The sequence below is a fragment of the Suncus etruscus genome, chromosome 16 (genome assembly GCF_024139225.1).
Source record: "Suncus etruscus isolate mSunEtr1 chromosome 16, mSunEtr1.pri.cur, whole genome shotgun sequence".
NCBI lineage: Eukaryota > Metazoa > Chordata > Mammalia > Eulipotyphla > Soricidae > Suncus > Suncus etruscus.
The window spans coordinates 85,109,474-85,128,437 of NC_064863.1; the positions used below are offsets into that span (position 1 = coordinate 85,109,474).

The 18,964-nt window shown below is 36.6% G+C and overlaps 1 protein-coding gene across 1 annotated transcript in view; it reads right to left on the reverse strand.

Moving 5' to 3' along the window:
- The window catches only part of RAP1GDS1 (Rap1 GTPase-GDP dissociation stimulator 1), a 153,397-nt gene that overhangs the window by 80,362 nt on the left and 54,071 nt on the right, over positions 1-18,964 (reverse strand). Inside the window, exon 7 of the mRNA XM_049789894.1 lies at positions 5,869-6,015. Within this exon, the coding sequence (XP_049645851.1) occupies positions 5,869-6,015 (147 nt within the window). The remainder of the gene's footprint in view (positions 1-5,868; positions 6,016-18,964) is intronic.

The following is an 18,964-nucleotide window of genomic DNA, read 5'->3' on the forward strand; positions in this document are numbered from 1 at the left end:
TGCTTCTCTTCCAGATTTTTGAGATGAATGTTTAGGTAGACTTTGAGGTTTTCTTCTTAATGTTTATCTGCATTGCTATAAATTCCCCTGTAGCACAGCTTTTAATGTATCTCATAGTTTCAATTAGCTGTGTCTTCATTGTTGCACATAATCTTCAATTTTCTATTTGATCAGTTACTCTTCAGCAGTGTATTATTCAGTTTCCACATGTTGGAAGTTTTCTCCATCTTCTTTCCATGATTTCTACTTCCATGACATTACAGTCAGGAAGATATTTTGTATACCATGTTTTCCAGTGTATAAGATGACTTTTGAAACCAAAAAAAGTGAACTGAAAATCGGGGGTTGTCTTATACGTAGAGTATATCCCAAAAAATGTTTCAATATGCCGCTAAATGAAAATTGTCTAAATATTGCCACAAAACGAATTTTCCATCTCGATCCTGCACCAATCACTGCCAGGCTGCTCGGACTGCCTCTCTAACTCAGCCAATCCAAGCAGGCTTTTTATGCATGCAAATTAGACAATGTTCTGGACCCGAATCTACACTGTCAAAAGCCTGCTCAGATTGGCCAGAGTCAGAGAGGACGTCTATTACAGTATAACCTTTGGACCTTTGCTTGTTGTGATTGGCTCACTGTGGTACATAAAGTTGCAACACAGGAATGTTCTGTCTGATACAGTGAATATAGGCCTAAACCTATGTTTTAACTGCAAAATTAGAGGGTCGTCTTATACGCCCAGTTGTCTTATACGCCGGAAAATATGGTAATTTTGATACTTGAAAATATATATTTATCATGCCATAATGTAACCTGTTCTGAAGAATGTTCCATGTGCACTAGAGAAGAATATGTATGTATCCTCATTTGGGAAGAGTTCTGTATATATCCAAAATCCCAGTTCTCTTAGTTCATTTAGGGTTCTTTCCTAATAATCCTTGTTGATGATGCTTGTATTGGAGAAAGTGGAGTGTTGTAGTCTCTCACTGCTATTGTATTTCCATTATGTTACTTTAAGCTTGTTAGTGGAAACTTTATGAACTTTGCTCTGCCTTCATTTGGTGCATAAATACCATATTTTCCGATGTATAAGATGACCCCTACTTTTCCTGTTAAAAATATAGGGGTTGGGCTATATTCGCCATATAATACTACCTGCCTCTTAATGTACACCAAATGTAAATTAAAAAACATAAGAGAAAAAGAGTAGAACCCTCAAAGATTAACAGTATATGTTTAATAAAGCTAGAATTTGATATGCCAACAATCATTTTACATTTGTCATTTGTAGTGTGTGGCTGATTTTTTAATTGTGATCTACACTGAGAGCAGGGAGCTGGGGCTCCTCCAACAGCAGCTGGCTAAGGTGCAGTGATCAATAGGACAGCTAGAGGGAGACAGAGTGCCTCTTCTGTGTCCCATAAAAGCTGAACAGAGGATTGAGAACCAGAAAACAGCATAACAGAGATGACACCCAGCGGCTAGATGGGATATAGCTCTTGTAACTCAGCTCCTCCACGCCTTGCAGCTGGATTGAGGCAGTGGTAAGAGGGGGATGAATCACTCGTCCCTGAAGTTGGAGTAAATTTCACTATGCCGTATACTGGCGTATAAGACAAGCCCTTATTTTTAAGGAGTTTTTCATGAGTTAAAAAGTCATCTTAACTTAATGTTCCCTTAACAGATAGATAGTTTGCGTCACTATCTCTAGTCACATTCTTTATATTGAATCTTATTTGGTTTGTCTCAGTATAAGTGTCCAGCTGTTTTTTCTTTTTCTTTTTTTTTTTTTTCTTCCATTGGCTGGTTAGAAACTGGGTTAAAAACTGGGTGTTTTCTAACCTTTCATTCTGAATCTATTTATCTTGTGAGTTCTAGTGTACTTCCTACTGACAGCGGATGAAATGAATTTCTTCCCTTATCCATCCAACTAATCTAAAAGGAAGATTATGAGACAAATGGCCTTTCAGTAATTTGTGCAGGATTGTTTTAGTTGTGGCAAGTAATGAAAGTTCTTGCTTGTCTGCAAAGGTTCTTATCCCTTGCTTAAAATCTAAATGATAGTTTCATAGGGTAGTAGACTCTTGGCTGAAAGTTTCTTTCAATAGTTTAAATATATCTTCAAATCTATCCTAGCTTTCAAAATATCATACAGAAGTCTGTTGCAATTCCTATGGTTATTTCCCTTATGTGAGGATTTTCCTCTCTTGCTGCTTTAAATAATGTCTTTATCTATTGATTTTACCATTTTAATTACTGTATTATCCGGCGTATAAGATGACTTTTGAAACAAAAAAAAGTCAACCAAAAATCGGGGGTCATCTTATACACGGAGTATATCCCGAAAAATGTTTCAATATGCCGCTAAATGAAAATTGTCTAAATATTGCCACAAAACGAATTTTCCAACTCGATCCTGCACCAATCACTGCAAGGCTGCTCAGATCACCTCTCTAACTCAGCCAATCCAAGCAGGCTTTTTATGCATGCAAATTAGACAATGTTCTGGACCTGAATCTACACTGTAAAAAGCCTGCTCAGACTGTTCAGAGTCAGAGAGGAAGTCTATTACAGCATAACCTTTGAACCTTTGCTTGTTGTGATTGGCTCACAGTTGCAACACAGGAACGTTCTGTCTGATACAAAGAATATAGGCCTAAACCTATGTTTTAACTACAAAATTAGGGGGTCATCTTAGACGCCCAGTCATCTTATACGCCCAGTCATCTTATACACTGGAAAATATGGTACTATGTATCTTGGTATTGTTTTATTTGAATCTATTTTGTTGGGTACTCTTTGGGTCTCTTTCATCTGTGAAGGTGATCCAAAAATCAGGAAAGTTCTTGGTAATTATTTCTTCCATCAGTTGTTGTTCCCCCTTTCGCCTTTTCCTCTCTTCTGGTATTCCTATGATTCAAAGACTATTCATTCCTCTTGCTATTATCTATCATATTATATATTCTCTTTCATTTCTTCTTCTCTATTTTCATTTGCCACTTCATTCTTGGTGATGGTCAATATTTTGTCTTCAATATCAGTGACACAATCCTTCATATATTGAATTCTGTTGTTGTGGTCTACTGCTGTATTTCTTTTATTTACTTCAATTCCATTAGTATGGAATGTGATACCTGAATTAATTTATATTAAGAGTTGGTTAAATTGTTTTTCCAATGGCTGTCTTATTTCTATGACCAACAAATAGAGTATTGATTTAAGTTCTTTAATCAGTGAGACTTGAGATTTTATTTGAGCTCAGTGATTTTCAAGGATGATTGTCCTTGTTTGCAAAAGCATGTGAATTCCTTGATTCTTTATTGTTTTTAAAGATTTGTAGGCACTGTTATTTGAGCTTCAGATTCCCGCCTGAACTGTATTGATCTGTACTGTTTCTTTATATTTCAGCAAAGTGTTACTCTCTAAAATTTGTTGATCTAACAATGTCAGTCCCCTAGCATGCTATGCTATGTTTGTACAAGTAAGTAACTAATTAAGCCGTTTTCATTTTTTGCTGCAAAATATCAAAGCCAGAATTCCCTTATAATGTCTAACAGTTTAAGTCTGTGGTTTCTGAACATTTTCTGTGATTCTTTCATTATTTTTAAAGTGATCTCAGTGAAATAAAATTACTTCTTAGATTTGAATAAAGATATAGGCGATTAAAAATTGATGAGGAATACTTGTGATAAAACGTAAAAGCCCTCCAGGAGTAATTTCTGAGTGCAAAGACAGAGTAACCCTTGAATATCACAGGTGTGGCCCAAAAAAAAACAAAAAGAAAAAAAACAAATTTAACAGTGAACCTATCTAAATCAGTTCTTTAGTTTTTCAGGATGCTTTGTCTTTTTTATTTTTAGGTCCACCCTGCTGTACTGTACATGTGCCACTTTTCCTAGTGACTTTGATGGGGAACCACCCTTGCTTCCCTACCCTCCTCAGGTGCCATGACCCTACCTGGAACCCAAAAGCACACAAACATATTAGTGCTCCTACCACTTCAACCCTACAACCACTTTAAGTCTGAGTACTTCTGATTTTGATATTTTGCATCAAAAAATGCAAATGGACTCATTAGTTATTCACAGATTATTCACAGTTATTATGTACAGACATAGCATAGAATGCTAGGGCACTAACACTGTTAGATCAACAAATTTTAGAGAGTTACAGTTTGCTCAGATATAAAGAAACAGTACAGATCCAAACAGTTGGGAATCTGAAGCTCAAATAACAGTGCCCAGAAGTAGGGATGAGCATTAGGAACCTCAAGTCAAATATTTGACTCAGGTCCATAAGATAAAGAGGGAATATGGGGTCCTAGGTTCTGAGCAAGGAGGGGCGCCATTTTGTAAAGGCCACATGGCAATCTTCTGTTCCTAACAAGGAAACGTCATTTTGTAAGGACCACCTGGTGTAAGCCACATGCTACGTTTTCTTAAGCCTATTTCCATTAACACGGCCTCAAGTTACCTGGCCATACTGGGTAGCCTATCAGGGAGCAATACACTAAGGTACCACTAAACAATAGCCAATCATTTTAAAGATCAAAAAGCTAGAACCTCCCTATATCCCTTCCCTATATAATCTTCTTCATGACCTTGGGCAGCACTCATCTCCTTCTAAAGATGACATTGGCTGGCCAGTTTGGATGCTATTGCAGATGGATTAAAGTATTCAGCTTTACCAAAATAAAAAAAGGTATGCCCATAACTGCAATAATGGAATGGCAAAAAGCAGTGGTGACCTTCTTTTTAGAACTCTTCAATCTGCCAGACCCTAACATTTGCTGTTACTAATATGAATGCCACATTATCTGTAGCTAGTTATCTTTTCTTTTACTAATTGAAAAATATGCCTAATGAGCGATGTGTTTTAAACAAAAATTTAAAAATTCATTAGTCAAAGTGCAAGTTAGGAGCCAGAGATAATATACCAGTAAAAGCTCTTGCCTAGCAAATGGCTGACCTAATTTCAATCCCCAGCACTCCGAGGGTTCCCTAGCATTGCTAGGAATGATCTCTGAGCATCAAACCAAAAATAAGCCTGAGGACCCCTGGAGTGTAGCCAAAAAAAAAAAAAGCAAACAAAAAAAAAAAACAAGAAAAACTTAAACTGCACATTAAAAGCTCTGTCAAAACTATGGCTTAAAGTATAATTATAAAACAAAGGAAAAGTCTCTAGTTACATTCAAGGAATCAACCCTATTTTAAAGTTTGGTCCACATAGTAATTTTGTGTGATATTTAAAATTATACAAAAGCCTTCATCTCACTACTTTTATGTTCATTTAATGAGCTATATATGTTATTGGAAAATTATTGGCATGTCATTTATTGCAAAGTTCTGAGAATGTTTTACTGAGAAAAGAAACTCTGTTTACAACTATTTCTTAAATTTCTAAAAACAGTATCTACAATTGCCTTGTCCTTTACTTTTCAAGATTCATTGAAAAAATTTATTGATAGATTTTATTGAAGAATTTTTAATTCCTACATGTAAATCTAACATCCAGTCAGAATGATTTCATTTACAGACAGTGTTTATAGTTAAGTGACTTCCTAACATTAATATATAAAAACAAACATGGAGATATTTCAGTATTTATTTTTGAATGCTCTTATCAAAAAATTTTAAATTATATTATTGGTTTTTTATTTTGATATTAACATTGGGAACCCTTCAAAAATGAGCCTAATTAGCAAAAGAGATCATTTAGAATTTTTGATACACTGAAATTCTATGCCGGTTACTTTTACAATCCACTTAGAAATTCTTTGCTCATAACTTTTCTGTGTTTACTTTGCACTGGTAATGATTTTAAAAACTTCCCCCAGAGATAAAGCAAGTTTTCAATTTTGTTTACCATTCTCATTGCTATAGTTCATCAGCATGCCACAAAAGACAGTCAAGAGCTTCTCATTGGCGGGATCTGTTCTACTGCACAGTGACCTTAAATGATCAATTACAATCTGTGCACCACCTGCTTGATCAACTGCACTTCTGCCCTCATCTGTAAAACAAAGAGTCAAATTAAAAATAAAATAAAAAGAAACGTACCTTATTATTCCAAATACAAATATAACAGTATTATTCCATAGCCAGTGATTAAATAGAAAATAAAACAAAGCAGGGAGCTAAATATTTTCTTTTGGAAAATAAAAAAAAAAAAAAAAAAACAAATATACATGAAAATGGGAATGGGATGGGGAAAGAGACAATTTTTCAGAGGAAAAGTATACTTTTACTGGTATCATCTAGGACCTTAAAGAATTTCTCTGTTCCAGGAATTTGTTAGTGATGACATTTTCTTTCACTCTTCCACAAAAGACAATTATGTTTATAAGAAACAGAAGCTATTTTGTTGGGATTTCTTTTCTCACTTTGGATCAACTAAATATAAAATGTAATGGTGATTTTTCAAAGTCAAGATAATAACAAAGAAATCTATTTGACATAGTATAAATCTAGATCACAGTATGTGATTCTTAAATAGTATTACCATTAAGTTTGTTTTTCTAACATTTCCCACAAGTATGTTCCCCTTTTTAAGTTTGTGTTGCATTTCTGCTCTTTTTTCTTCATTCTACAGCACACCAATATATCTCCACATTAGAGTTAGTGTCTATCATTTAAGATAGACAGATTTCTTTTATATATATACATTTGTTTTACACAGAATCAATGTTATTAACTCTCAGAACTCTCAACTCTAGGAGACTTTCTAACCTTGAACACAGGTAAGTGAAGAAAGAAATACCTGTCTTTCTAATTTGATTTCTTTATATGATCTTTACATAAAATGCACTCTACAACTCTAGAACAGCAGTTGTTCAGTAGAAATGAGAACTAGAAAGTAAATATTAATTGGCTAATAGGGCTGGAAAGAGTCTAGTGAGTAAGGTGTTTGAACTGCATGCTGTCAACCCTGATTGAACCCCTGACATGATTAATAATGTACATACTGATTGTATGCTGAGCTGATCACACTTTAGATATAGCAATTTGAATAAGTTATAATAAAAGTAATTAAATCATGGTCAAATGTCAATTCTATTAAACATCAGGCACATGTGAATGCTACTGAGGTCTATCTGATGCAGAAGCAAGCTCAGAACAAATATTTCCATTGTGGTACATCAGGCTATCTGCAAGGAATGCAGAGACGCTCCCACTCTCGTCCTGTATAGAGCACCATTTGGACCTTGTAAAAATGTGGTAGGGGAAAACATTGGGCACGAAATTGCCACAATGCCTCTGGTAATCCTGTCTCAGGAAACTAGAAGAGGGACCAGTCTCAGGCTGACAAGCTCAGGGTAGATGCTTTTATTGGGGTAAATTGGACCATTTCCACTGGAAATGCTGGACCCTTCCTGGCCCTACCCCCTAGAGATTACCACCGGACCTTATCTGAGATGTGGTGGTGGAGAGACCATTTGCCAAGAGATTGCCCCAATAATCTTGTCTTGGAAAACTGGGGAGAAGGCCAACCCCAAGGATTAAGTAATTTTGGCTGTTAGGTATGCACCACCACAACCCCAGGTAGACTGAGTATAGTCAATAAAAAAGATCTTATGGGAAGAACGGGTAGTTCTCTCATTCAATGAGGCAAGAAGCCCCTGACTCCATGCTTTTCTCCCTTAAGTCTATCTTGATATTTTTAATCTTTGCAGTGCCCCTGCTTCAGACCTATTTCATCTAGGATTGGATTACAAGTAAAGCCTTTACAGTTAACTTACTTCAACTTAAAATTTTAATGTGGCTACTAGTTTAATTGTGATATTGGTTTTGGGACCACACCCAGTAGTGCTCAGAGCATTCTCCTGACTGAGCACTGCCAGTACTGACTAAGCATAGTCAGGGGAAAGACTAAAGACTATGTGAAGTATACTTACAGTATAAAATTCACGACAAATGAAATCCCAGCAAAAGCCTAAAATGGCCTCTAGTCAGAACTCGACTATGTAATATCCACAAATTCAACAACCCAACTTATTCAACAAATTTATCAACAAAATAAAAGGACACAATTCCAAGTGCAAGGAAATACTTTTCTTTTCTTCTTTTGTTTCTTTATCCATTGTCTCTTCTTGCCCTATTTAATTGTCTGTGAGATTTCACTCACACATTATTTTGATAGCCTGATGAGAACATAAACTGAATCTCTAAATTAAAATTTAAAATACTAAATTAGAGAAGACAATAATAAATGAATAAAAGATACTACCACTATAGGAATATTTCTGTAGTTCTTTTCTACCTGCTTTCACATATCAGCTAGAAAAGAAACAGAATTTTATCGAAATATTTCAAAGAATATGAGAATGCAAAGCAATTTGTAATGCTGTGTTCTCTACCAAAACAGAATAACTTTTTTTTTTTTTTTTTTTTGGTTTTTGGGCCACACCCGGCGGTGCTCAGGGGTTCCTCCTGGCTGTCTGCTCAGAAATAGCTCCTGGCAGGCACGGGGGACCCTATGGGACACCGGGATTTGAACCAACCACCTTTGGTCCTGGATCGGCTGCTTGCAAGGCAAACGCCGCTGTGCTATCTCTCCAGGCCCTCTTTTAATTATCTTATAAATTATTTAAAATACATTATTAGAGCACCTGCCACTGCATAAAAATCAATATAAACTGCTTCACTATGGCAATGATAGTTCTATATAATAGTAAGATGAGTATTATTTCCCCTTAAAAAAGATTTCCAACCATTTCTTATAATACTAAATTTTTGCATCTCTTAATGTTCAACATTAAATTTAATCTTCCAATAAGTAAACTTTAACTTAAAGTTATTCCTCAGTTTTCACCTCTAGAAATAAAACTTAAATTTTCCACTATTATGAGACATCCTACCACAGGAGAAAGAACAGCATACCAGACATGTTCAGTATCCTTGCTACTGTTAAATGATGCCATGTCATGAAAAGTAGTTTATAGCTAAATTATGATCTTCATACTAGACAGAACTGGGGATTGGGAGCCAGCGAGGTGACACTAGAGGTAAGGTGTCTGCCTTGCAAGCACTAGCCAAAGAAGAGACCGCGGTTCGATCCCCATTGTCCCTCCAAGCCAGGGGCAATTTCTGAGTGCTTAGCCAGGAATAACCCCTGAGCATCAAACGGGTGTGGCCCAAAAAAACAAACAAAAACAAAAACAAAAACTGGGGATTGAAGTCTAAAGGCAAACTATATTTCTTTTCTTCTTCAGGAAGAATATCCTGGTACTTATCAAATCTGGAATTCTATTATCATGTGCAAGATAAACTAGAGCTGAATAAATTATCTAAATATTGATTTAATTACTGTGGAATATTAAAGTGTGTCAGATAAAAACATACACTGTACCATAAATGTTGGATTAGAAATTTTCTGGGCCCGGAGAGATAGCACAGTGGCGCTTGCCTTGCAAGCAGCCGATCCAGGACCAAAGGTGGTTGGTTCGAATCCCGGTGTCCCATATGGTCCCCCTTGCCTGCCAGGAGCGATTTCTGAGCAGACAGCCAGGAGTAATCCCTGAGCACTACCGGGTGTGGCCCAAAAACCAAAAACCAAAAAAAAAAATAAAATTTTCTGAAATGATTTAGCCCTCCTTATGAGTACTGCCTAATGAGAAATGTTTGATATATGTGAGGTATTAAACATTTAAAGGGGGAAAAATGGAGCCTTTTGCAGATATTGGTAAACTGCTATTTTTTCATTGATGATAGTAAGAGTATTTCTGTTCATGGGTATAGAAGTTAAGAGAGAGCAGGACAGCAAAGAAAGGAAGAACGAGAGAGCTAGAGGAAGTGTGAGAGGGAAGAGAATATAGAGAAGAGAATGTGAATAAAAATAATTTGCTAGCCTTCCTCTGCTGTAACCACAAAATTATGATTCAGGTTTGTTAGTTTTATGGATTTTTTTAAAAATGGCATAGGTTGGAGGCCAGACTGGTAATATAGAGAGTAGGACATGTGCCATGCACGTGGGTTATGCCAATCTGGGTTAGATCCCTGGCAACTCATATGGTCTCATGAGACCCACCAAGAGTAAATTCCGAGCACTGCTGGGTGTGGCCCTAGAAAAACTGAATCAGGCTATAATTGTGTTTGTGTGCCTACTTTCATATCTTTGATTCATTCCATTGGCTTTGTAAGTAGCATTTCATCTTTGAAAAAAATGCCTTTCGACTTTACAAAACCCATTTCTAAACATTTTGGTGCTAAACAGTAAAATGTTAAGCGAATTAAGCAATGAGACTAAAACTATTACTTCCTACTGATTATTCCCATGTCAGAATTTGATATGTATATTAATTATCATTAACAATTTATATTAATTATATTTATGTTATTGATATAAAAGCATAATTTTTGTGAGTTGTCTAAAGTTGGAATATAGTAAGTAACATAAACATGCGTTTTAGTGTGAAGCTTTGAGTACCTATTATTTCTGTGGACTTTATTCACTTTCTATGCCTTCTGAATCAAGGTATCTCAAAACCACAATCTTGAATTTCATATTAAAAATTAATAATTTTGAGGACTGTGAGTCCAATTTCAAGGTGTCCAAAGTGAAACCTGTAGCTAAGAAGTCCTTTGGCCTTTCTGTAGTAACTCTAGATCTGTGAGTCCTTTGAGCTGTAATAGCACATTTTAGTCTCTGTTTTCACCATTACTTCTTATCCTTCTTATCCTTTGTGATTATATATATCTACATGGTCTTCTCTTTCTCTTACTTTCTCTTCCTATAGAGATGCCTGCTATAGTGGATTAAGCTACCATCATATTCCAATTTTGATATCATAACCATATTTGCATTTATCATTTTTCCAAATAAAATAACATTCTGAAGTATTGAAGCTTAAGATTTGAACATATCATGACCCACAGAAAGCAGGAATAACATTTATGGATCAGAAACTACTGATTCAGAGAAACAGACTAACACTATACTGATGAATAAAACTGTCATAAATGTATTTTAAACTTTACAAACTAACATTGAAAGATCATAGTTTATAGAAACTATAAACTCATTCTAATAATGCTTATTTGTAGAAAATTTGTATGATATTTAATTGAAATAAGTAACAATCATGGGGGGCTACAGAGATAGTGCAGGGGCCAAGGTGCTTACCTGGCATGTGTCTGACCTGAGTTCAATCCCAAGCACCCCAAAAGGTTCACTGAGACCTCCAGGAGTGATCCCTGAGCATGAAATAATGAGTAAGCAGTGAGCAGAGTTGGATGTGGCCCAAAACAAGCAAGCAAAAAAGATATTCTTAATAGGGCTATTCTAAAATTTTTCATTTTCAGAGACACTGCAATTTCATAACCCATGTGAATGGCAAGCACTGAAAATTAATGGCCTCTACATTAACAAGTGTTCCCCCAACTCTCCTTGTGTATCTTTTAAGGAGGTTTTTTTTTTCCAGAGAATGCAAAAGCAAAGCGGTTTTATTCCAATCATTGGGGCTCTGGGGACAGCCATGTGGGCTGAAACCTGAAACCCAGGTAGTTGAGGGAGGTGTCTTTTATAGGTTCAAGGAACCTTAGGCCTATCCCTATTCCATGTTTAAACAAATGTCCAATCAGATGGCAAGCTTGTCCTTTCCCAAATAAGGCCCAAATATGTCAAGCTCCTCTTAAGAGGGGCTTTTGCTGACGGCAGCAGGCCATTGATACTCAAGGTGAAATACCAGATCAAGGGAGATCAAGAAGGCAGGGCTGGGGCCGGGAAGGTGGCACTAGAGGTAAGGTGTTTGCCTTGCAAGCGCTAGCGTAGGTTCGATCCCCCAGCTTCCCATATGGTCCCCCCAAGCAAGGAGAGAGTAACCCCTGAGTGTCAAACAGATGTGGCCCAAAAACCAAAAAAAAAAAAAAAAAGAAGGCAGGGCTGGGTAGAGGTCTTAACAGGCATCTATCACATATCTGAGTTATTATAATATCTATTTTATAAATTTTCCCCTAGCATTCCCTCCCTTTCAAAAGCTTACATTGAGGAATCTTCCTCAGAAATAGCATCAGATGGATACTGCTGGCATAAAACAAAAGCTGTATTGTATTAATGCAATCCTTGATCCTTGCATTGCCTCCCTTTGTCCCTGCGGCAAGGAAGTTAGCCTCCTTAAACAGGTAGAATCTAGAAGCCAAAGCAATAGTAGTTCTAAGCAAAGGTAGACTATTGGTTTGGGGGGCGGGGGGGGGTAGGAGTTTTCCATTTAAGGAGAAGTCCTTAAATTTAAAGTAGTTAGGATCTGGGAAAATAGTTCCATATTTTCCATGTGAGAAACTAACAGCCCATTACCTAGTCAGTAGTAGTCCCCAAGCACCACAGATCCCAAAATAAATAATAACAAAATATGTATAGTTATAAACTTAGTTTAGTGGACTTCTTATGGTGGGGTCAGGTTATTGGAGGAATATACATATCTATGTCTGATGTTGAGTCAGAGTTTGAAGAGTTGAGAACATGACAGGTCTAAATCAAAACAGATTCCTGAATTATCGGCTTGATTTTTTTAACAGCAGAGATGAGAGAGCATAGACTGCATAGAAAGCAAGCCTTCAGATCAAGGAGTTGCAAAGAGCAAAGAGAAGCATGATCCCAAGTATGGCTACAGACAAAGCAAGTAACTGTAGATCCTATTCCCTTCTTCAGAGCAAAGATTCCTGTAAATAGAAACATCTAACATTGACTGGGAATCCAGAGGCAAATGGAAAGTAACAGTGCTGCACAAGAACCTGGCCCCCTCACGTTTCTCCCCCCATTTTCTCTTTTATGACAGCAACTAAATTCCTTTAGTCTGCACAAAACCAGCAGGGTCATAGAGTGTAAAGGTTGCTTTTAACTTTTAGGCTGCAAGTGGTGAGAACAGTGGTAGCCAGTAGGACAAAGGAAGCAAAGCAGGCACAGATGAAAAACTGAAACCTTAGCACCATCTATGACATAGAAATAATATTGCTATGAATGTGTTTGATTTGAATTAAGGCAGATGAGCTTGACAAAAACAAAGTATGGAAGACACAAAAATGCAAAGAACAGCAATATACCTGTAAACAGCATGAAACTTTAAAATATATAGAATAACTCACACGGGGCACCAAAAAAAAAAAAAAAGAAAAATATATAGAATAAAAAATTATATAAAAATAAGTGATATTTCTTATCATGCTTATTATATACATATATTATAAGAATGTTTCTTATTCTTAAAATGATAATATAAATAGGCAGAAAATTAAAACCAAGTGTTTTTCATAGTTTTGACAATAGGACAGAATTCATAATGGCTTTCATGAAGAAATTCAGATACAAGAATACTCATTAGTAGCTAGTGGATACTCTGCTGTTAGGACACATACATGATCTGGGTTCATTTCCTGGTACAAGTCTTTGTACTTCATGGTGTGGCCCCCAATAGCCCCAGCACCTCAGAGATGGCTCAGGAATCCTCAATATCACAGAGCCTGAGGAGCACCATGTCCTCAAACTCTTGTGCTAATTCAATAGTCCAAGTGGAGTCCCTGGACAAACTTAGCAATTTTTGGAGACCTTAGTGCCCCAAAAGATACTTACAAAGTGTTTGAGGGAAATCAAGAAAAAAAAATTTATGAAGCATGAAGGGCACATTAACATATAAAAAGGAATAATTTTCATAATTTAAATCAAGAATTGCTATGGAAAGGTGGATAGATATAACATGAACTAGGACACTTCCATTGTACACAGCTAACACAGTTTGGAACCCAGACCCTTATTTGGGCCCCCTAAGCCCTAACAGGAGTCATTCCTGAATGTGGCATCAGGAATAAACCCTGAGCACAACTGGGGCTCCATTTCTCCCATCAAAAAGTGCTGTGGAAATGGAATGGAACTAATGGAGCAAAATAATGAGATAAAAAGATACATATTGATATTTAGTGAAAAAGGGCTCAATTGAGCCTAAGATCATTTACAATTTAGTGGGATTATTTTTTTAAGGGTTGAAAATATAACTTAACATATTCGAGTTGTTGATTACTACCACAAACTGAGCCTTGTACTTGTCTCCATGGTTGCAGGTAAAAGCAACAGATATTCAATTATGGGCTGGAACACTATTACACTGGGTAGGGTGCTTGCCTTGCGCATTGGCTTACCCGGGTTCGATTCCCAGCATCCTATTTGTTTCCGCATGCTCTGCCAGAAATGACACCTCAGGGGCTCATTGATTACCATCAATATATCCCAATCCAAAGGGGGAAAAAATATCCAATAGTTATTTTTAATAGTAACTACTAGTAAAAGTACTAAAAGTTAGAAGGAAAGTATGTTAATAAATTATTAAAGAATATATATGACAAAACCATGAGTAAGACTATATGGGAGAAACTGGAAGACCAAGGGCAAGGCAAGGATGTCTAGTATCACTTCTATTATTCCATATAATATTGAAGGCTGTAACCACGGAAATTAGTGAAGAAAAAAATACAAGAATTCCAGGTGAGAGGGGAAGAAGTACGATATTTGCAGATGATATTTCATACATAGTAAATTCTAATGATTCCATGAATAAGTTTTTAGAAATAATAAAGAAATACATTAAAGTTACATGTTTCTAAGTTAATAAACCAAAATTTTTGTCTGTAAACCAAGAATTATCAGAGAAATTTTAAATATCAATTTACAATTATAGCAATCAGTGACAATTTATATGAATTATCTATGGATTTGTAATACCATACTTTGTAATTCTATAGTATATATATATACTTTTCAATACTAAATATTTGTAATTTCTCTACTGATACATATAATTCCCCAGAGAAAGAAACTGAAAATAATATTAAAAATTAGAAAGCTATTCTGAGTATGTGGACTGGAAGTGACATTTGTTAAAGTGACGATCTAAAGCAATACACAGATCAGTACAATCCCTGTCAAAACCCCAAAGGCAATGTTTTGAAAAGAAAATAACAAAATTTATTTGGATTTAGAAAAATCACATTTTGGAAACAAAAATGAATTAAATTATTTTGTTATTGTTTGATTATGTTAAGATATTTGAAACCACAAAAAGAAAACAATCATGAGAAAAAATATATATTAAATACTCCCTGGTTTCAAACTATAATAGTCAGAAAACAAAAAATAGTCAGAAAAACAAAAGAGTCATGAGAAAAAAATATATATTATATGCTCCCTGGTTTCAAACTATAAGAGTCAGAAAACAATTGTATTTTGTCAGTACCTAATGACATTCCAAGTTTTCCAATAAACCTTTGAAACTTTGTCTTTATAAAAATATCTAAAGTTGGGGCCGGGCGGTGGCGCTAGAGGTAAGGTGCCTGCCTTGCCTGCGCTAGCCTAGGACGGACCATGGTTCGATCCCCGGCGTCCCATATGGTCCCCCAAGCCAGGAGCGACTTCTGAGCGCATAGCCAGGAGTAACCCCTGAGCGTCACCGGGTGTGGCCCAAAAACCAAAAAATAAAAAAAATAAATAAAAAATATCTAAAGTTATTATTTCAGATTTCAGGTAATCACTTTTTTTTGGGGGGGTCACACCCAGCAGCGCACAAAGCCCTCTGCTCAGAAATCGCTCCTGGCAGGCTCGGGAGACCATATGGGATGCCAGGATTCGAACCACAGTCCTTTTGCATGCAAGGCAAAAGCTCTAACAGGGATCCTCAAACTTTTTAAACAGGGGGCCAGTTCACTGTCCCTCAGACCGTTAGAGGGTCTAACTCTAGTAAAAACAAAACTTATGAACGAATTCTTATGCACACTGCATATATCTTATTTTGCAATGAAGAAACAAAACAGATACAAATACAATATGTGGCCCATGGGCCATAGTTTGAGGACCACTGCAACCTATCTCTTCGGTCCCAGATAATCACATTTTTAATTGTCAATCAGTAACATTCCTAGAATTTCACCGTTTAATTTTCTTTCTAGCTAGCTCCTCAGAGATTGAAGTCTACAACTCTTTTCTTAAAAATTATTCCCTTGTGTTAAAATCTCGTTTTTTTCTTTCTTTTATTGGCTATAATTAGAATTCCTCTGAGCTAATAAGTGAATGTAAATAAGATACATATTGCAATCTTTTCTAATGGGAAGAGAGGTTAAAAGTAGGTTTTTTTCTAACACTTTGCTTTTTCTGTGAAGCAGGAATCATGGCTCCTTCGCAGATTGTGTAAGTTGGGAAAGTTGTGACTGTTTGAATGGATCACCCTAGGTCAGTGGTGGGCAACCTTTTCTTTCAACTGAGCCAAATCTCACCAAAACCAAGATTGAAATGTATTTTGAGAGCCACACAGCGCATGCACTGACAGAGGCTAGGAGCAGAGTTCTGACTCCTGGAGTGGCAGCCCGGCACACAGAAGAGCCGCATTAAAACGTGTCAAGAGCCGCATGTGGCTCCTGAGCCGCAGCTTGCCGACCACTGCCCTAGGTAATGTAATAGACATATTAAAAGATTATATAACACAGTTTAATACTTAGTCCGTGCTTTTAAGGCCTATAATTTTACAAAGTTAAAGAAGCGATTTTGCCATTGGTTTATTCTTCTGTTTTTCTAAACATTATTTATGACGCAGAATGGTCTCACTCATCTATGGGTTTTAAGAAAAATGAAAGACATTCTTGCAATAACTTTCAGACACAAAAGAGTAAAGAGCTGGAAGTTACAGCTCACCTCATGAAGCTCACCTCAAACAAGGATGAGTTTAGTTAGAGAAATAACTACATTTTGAACTATCCTAATAATGAGAATGTACGAGGGAAATAGAAAGCCTGTCTAGAGTACAGGCGAGGGTTGGGTAGGGAGGAGGGAGATTTGGGACATTGGTGATGGGAATGTTCCACTGGTGATGGGTGGTGTTCTTTACATGACTGAAACCCAAACACAATCATGTATGTAATAAAGTTGTTTAAAAAAATAAAATAGGGGCCGGGTAGGTGGCGCTGGAGGTAAGGTGTCTGCCTTGCAAGCGCTAGCCAAGGAAGGACCGCAGTTCGATCCCCCGGCGTCCCATATGGTCCCCCCAAGCCAGGGGCGATTTCTGAGCACATAGCCAGGAGTAACCCCTGAGCGTCAAATGGGTGTGGCCCAAAAAACCAAAAAAATGAAAAAATAAATAAATAAATAAATAAAATAAAATAAAATAAAATAAAATAAAAAAATAAAAAGAATTAGGGAAATTGGGGCCAGAGCGGTAGTGCAAGCTAAAGGGCATTTGCCTGGCATGCACTAATCAAAGATGAACCACAGTTGAAGCCCCTGGCATGCCATATGTTCCCCCAAGCCAGGAGCAATTTCTGAGCACACAGCCAGGAGTAACCCCTTAGTGTCATCAGGTGTGGCTTAACCTGACATGAAGGTATATGCACAGACATTGTCATCATCACTTTGTCAGTCTCATATTAATCGCAGAATATTGTGGATTAAATAGTTCAGCTCAGCCATGACTGTAGACTGAGTTGAAGCAACACCCCCTCCAGAAGACAACTGGAGACTACATACATTTGATTCAGTGCATGTGACCAAATCAAATAACCTGCATGACCGAGTATAAGCCACGTATGAATTTTGTGCCAAAAAGTCAGCTTATAATCAAGTACACACAGTATTTGAAAATCCATTATCATAAATATTTTCCCAAAAAACGTGACCAAATGAAAAGTATGTCTGATATTATCTTATGTGGATTATGAATAAGTCTTCATTTATTTACTATATCATTTTAAACATTCCCCTCTGCCAGGGAGGATCTGATTTACTATTACCTATTTTGTTTGATTATTTTTAATTTTTATTATTTTGGTTTTGGGGACACAGCAAGCAGTACTCAGGAGATATTACTGGCTCTATACACAGGAACCATCCTGGTGGTGTTCCAGGGGCCACATGGGATGCTGGAGATCAAACTCATTGGCTGGATAGAAGGCAAAGTTTGCCTTACTTGCTATACTTTCTCTCTGGCCCCTTAATTTTATTTGTTTTAACTAGCATATAATATGTTGCTTTCCTGTGATATTTTGAGCACTTATAGTCATGTATTAATCTTAAAAGACTAGTTAGAGAACACGTTAAACCTGACTTATTTAGGGGCTGGAGCAGTGGCATTAGCAGCAAAGCATTTGCCTTGTAAGAGCTAACCTAGGACGGGCCGTGGTTTGATACCCTAGTGTCCCATCTGGTCCCCAAATCAGGAGTGATTTCTGAGTGCATAGTCAGGAGTAATCCCTGACTGTCACCAGGTGTGGCCCAAAAACAAAAAACAAACACAAAAAAAAACCTGACTTATTTAGCTATGACCTTTTTTGTTTTATTAGTGGTAATTTTCAAAAGAACTTTTAGAAATAAATTTTAAAAGTACATCAATTTATTTAGCATTGTGTTATTGAACTAAATGTTTAAAAATAAAATTACTAAAGTAACACTGCTTCATAGAATTGTTTCAGATGGTCAATATTATAAATGATATCTGGATACACTACATTTTTGCCAGATGTCTAGTTTTTAATTCGTTACCGTATAGTTCATCCCTCTTATAATTTATCCACCTTCCTTCCACCTAACCTTTAATAATAATAAGCACCTTCTGATCTTGTATAGTCTTTGTTTGTTTGTTTGTTTGTTTGTTTTTGGTAACATGCAGCTGCGCTCAGGAGTTACTCCTAGCTCTGTGTTCAGAAATCGCTCCGGGCTGGCACAGGGGACCATATGAAATGCGGGGGTTCATACCACCACTGTTCACCCAGATAGGCTGCATGCAAGGCAAACACCCTATCACTGTGCTATCTCACCAGCACCGAATCTTGTATAGTCTTAAGAATTTAATGTTACATTTCATGACATTAAGACTACAGGCATCTTCAAGTAGGAAACATCACTCTCCTAACATGTGGAAACAGAGCTAAACAGACAGAACTTTATTAAGCTAAGTTAAAGCACCTCAAAGGAAATGGTGACTAGGATACAAAAGCTA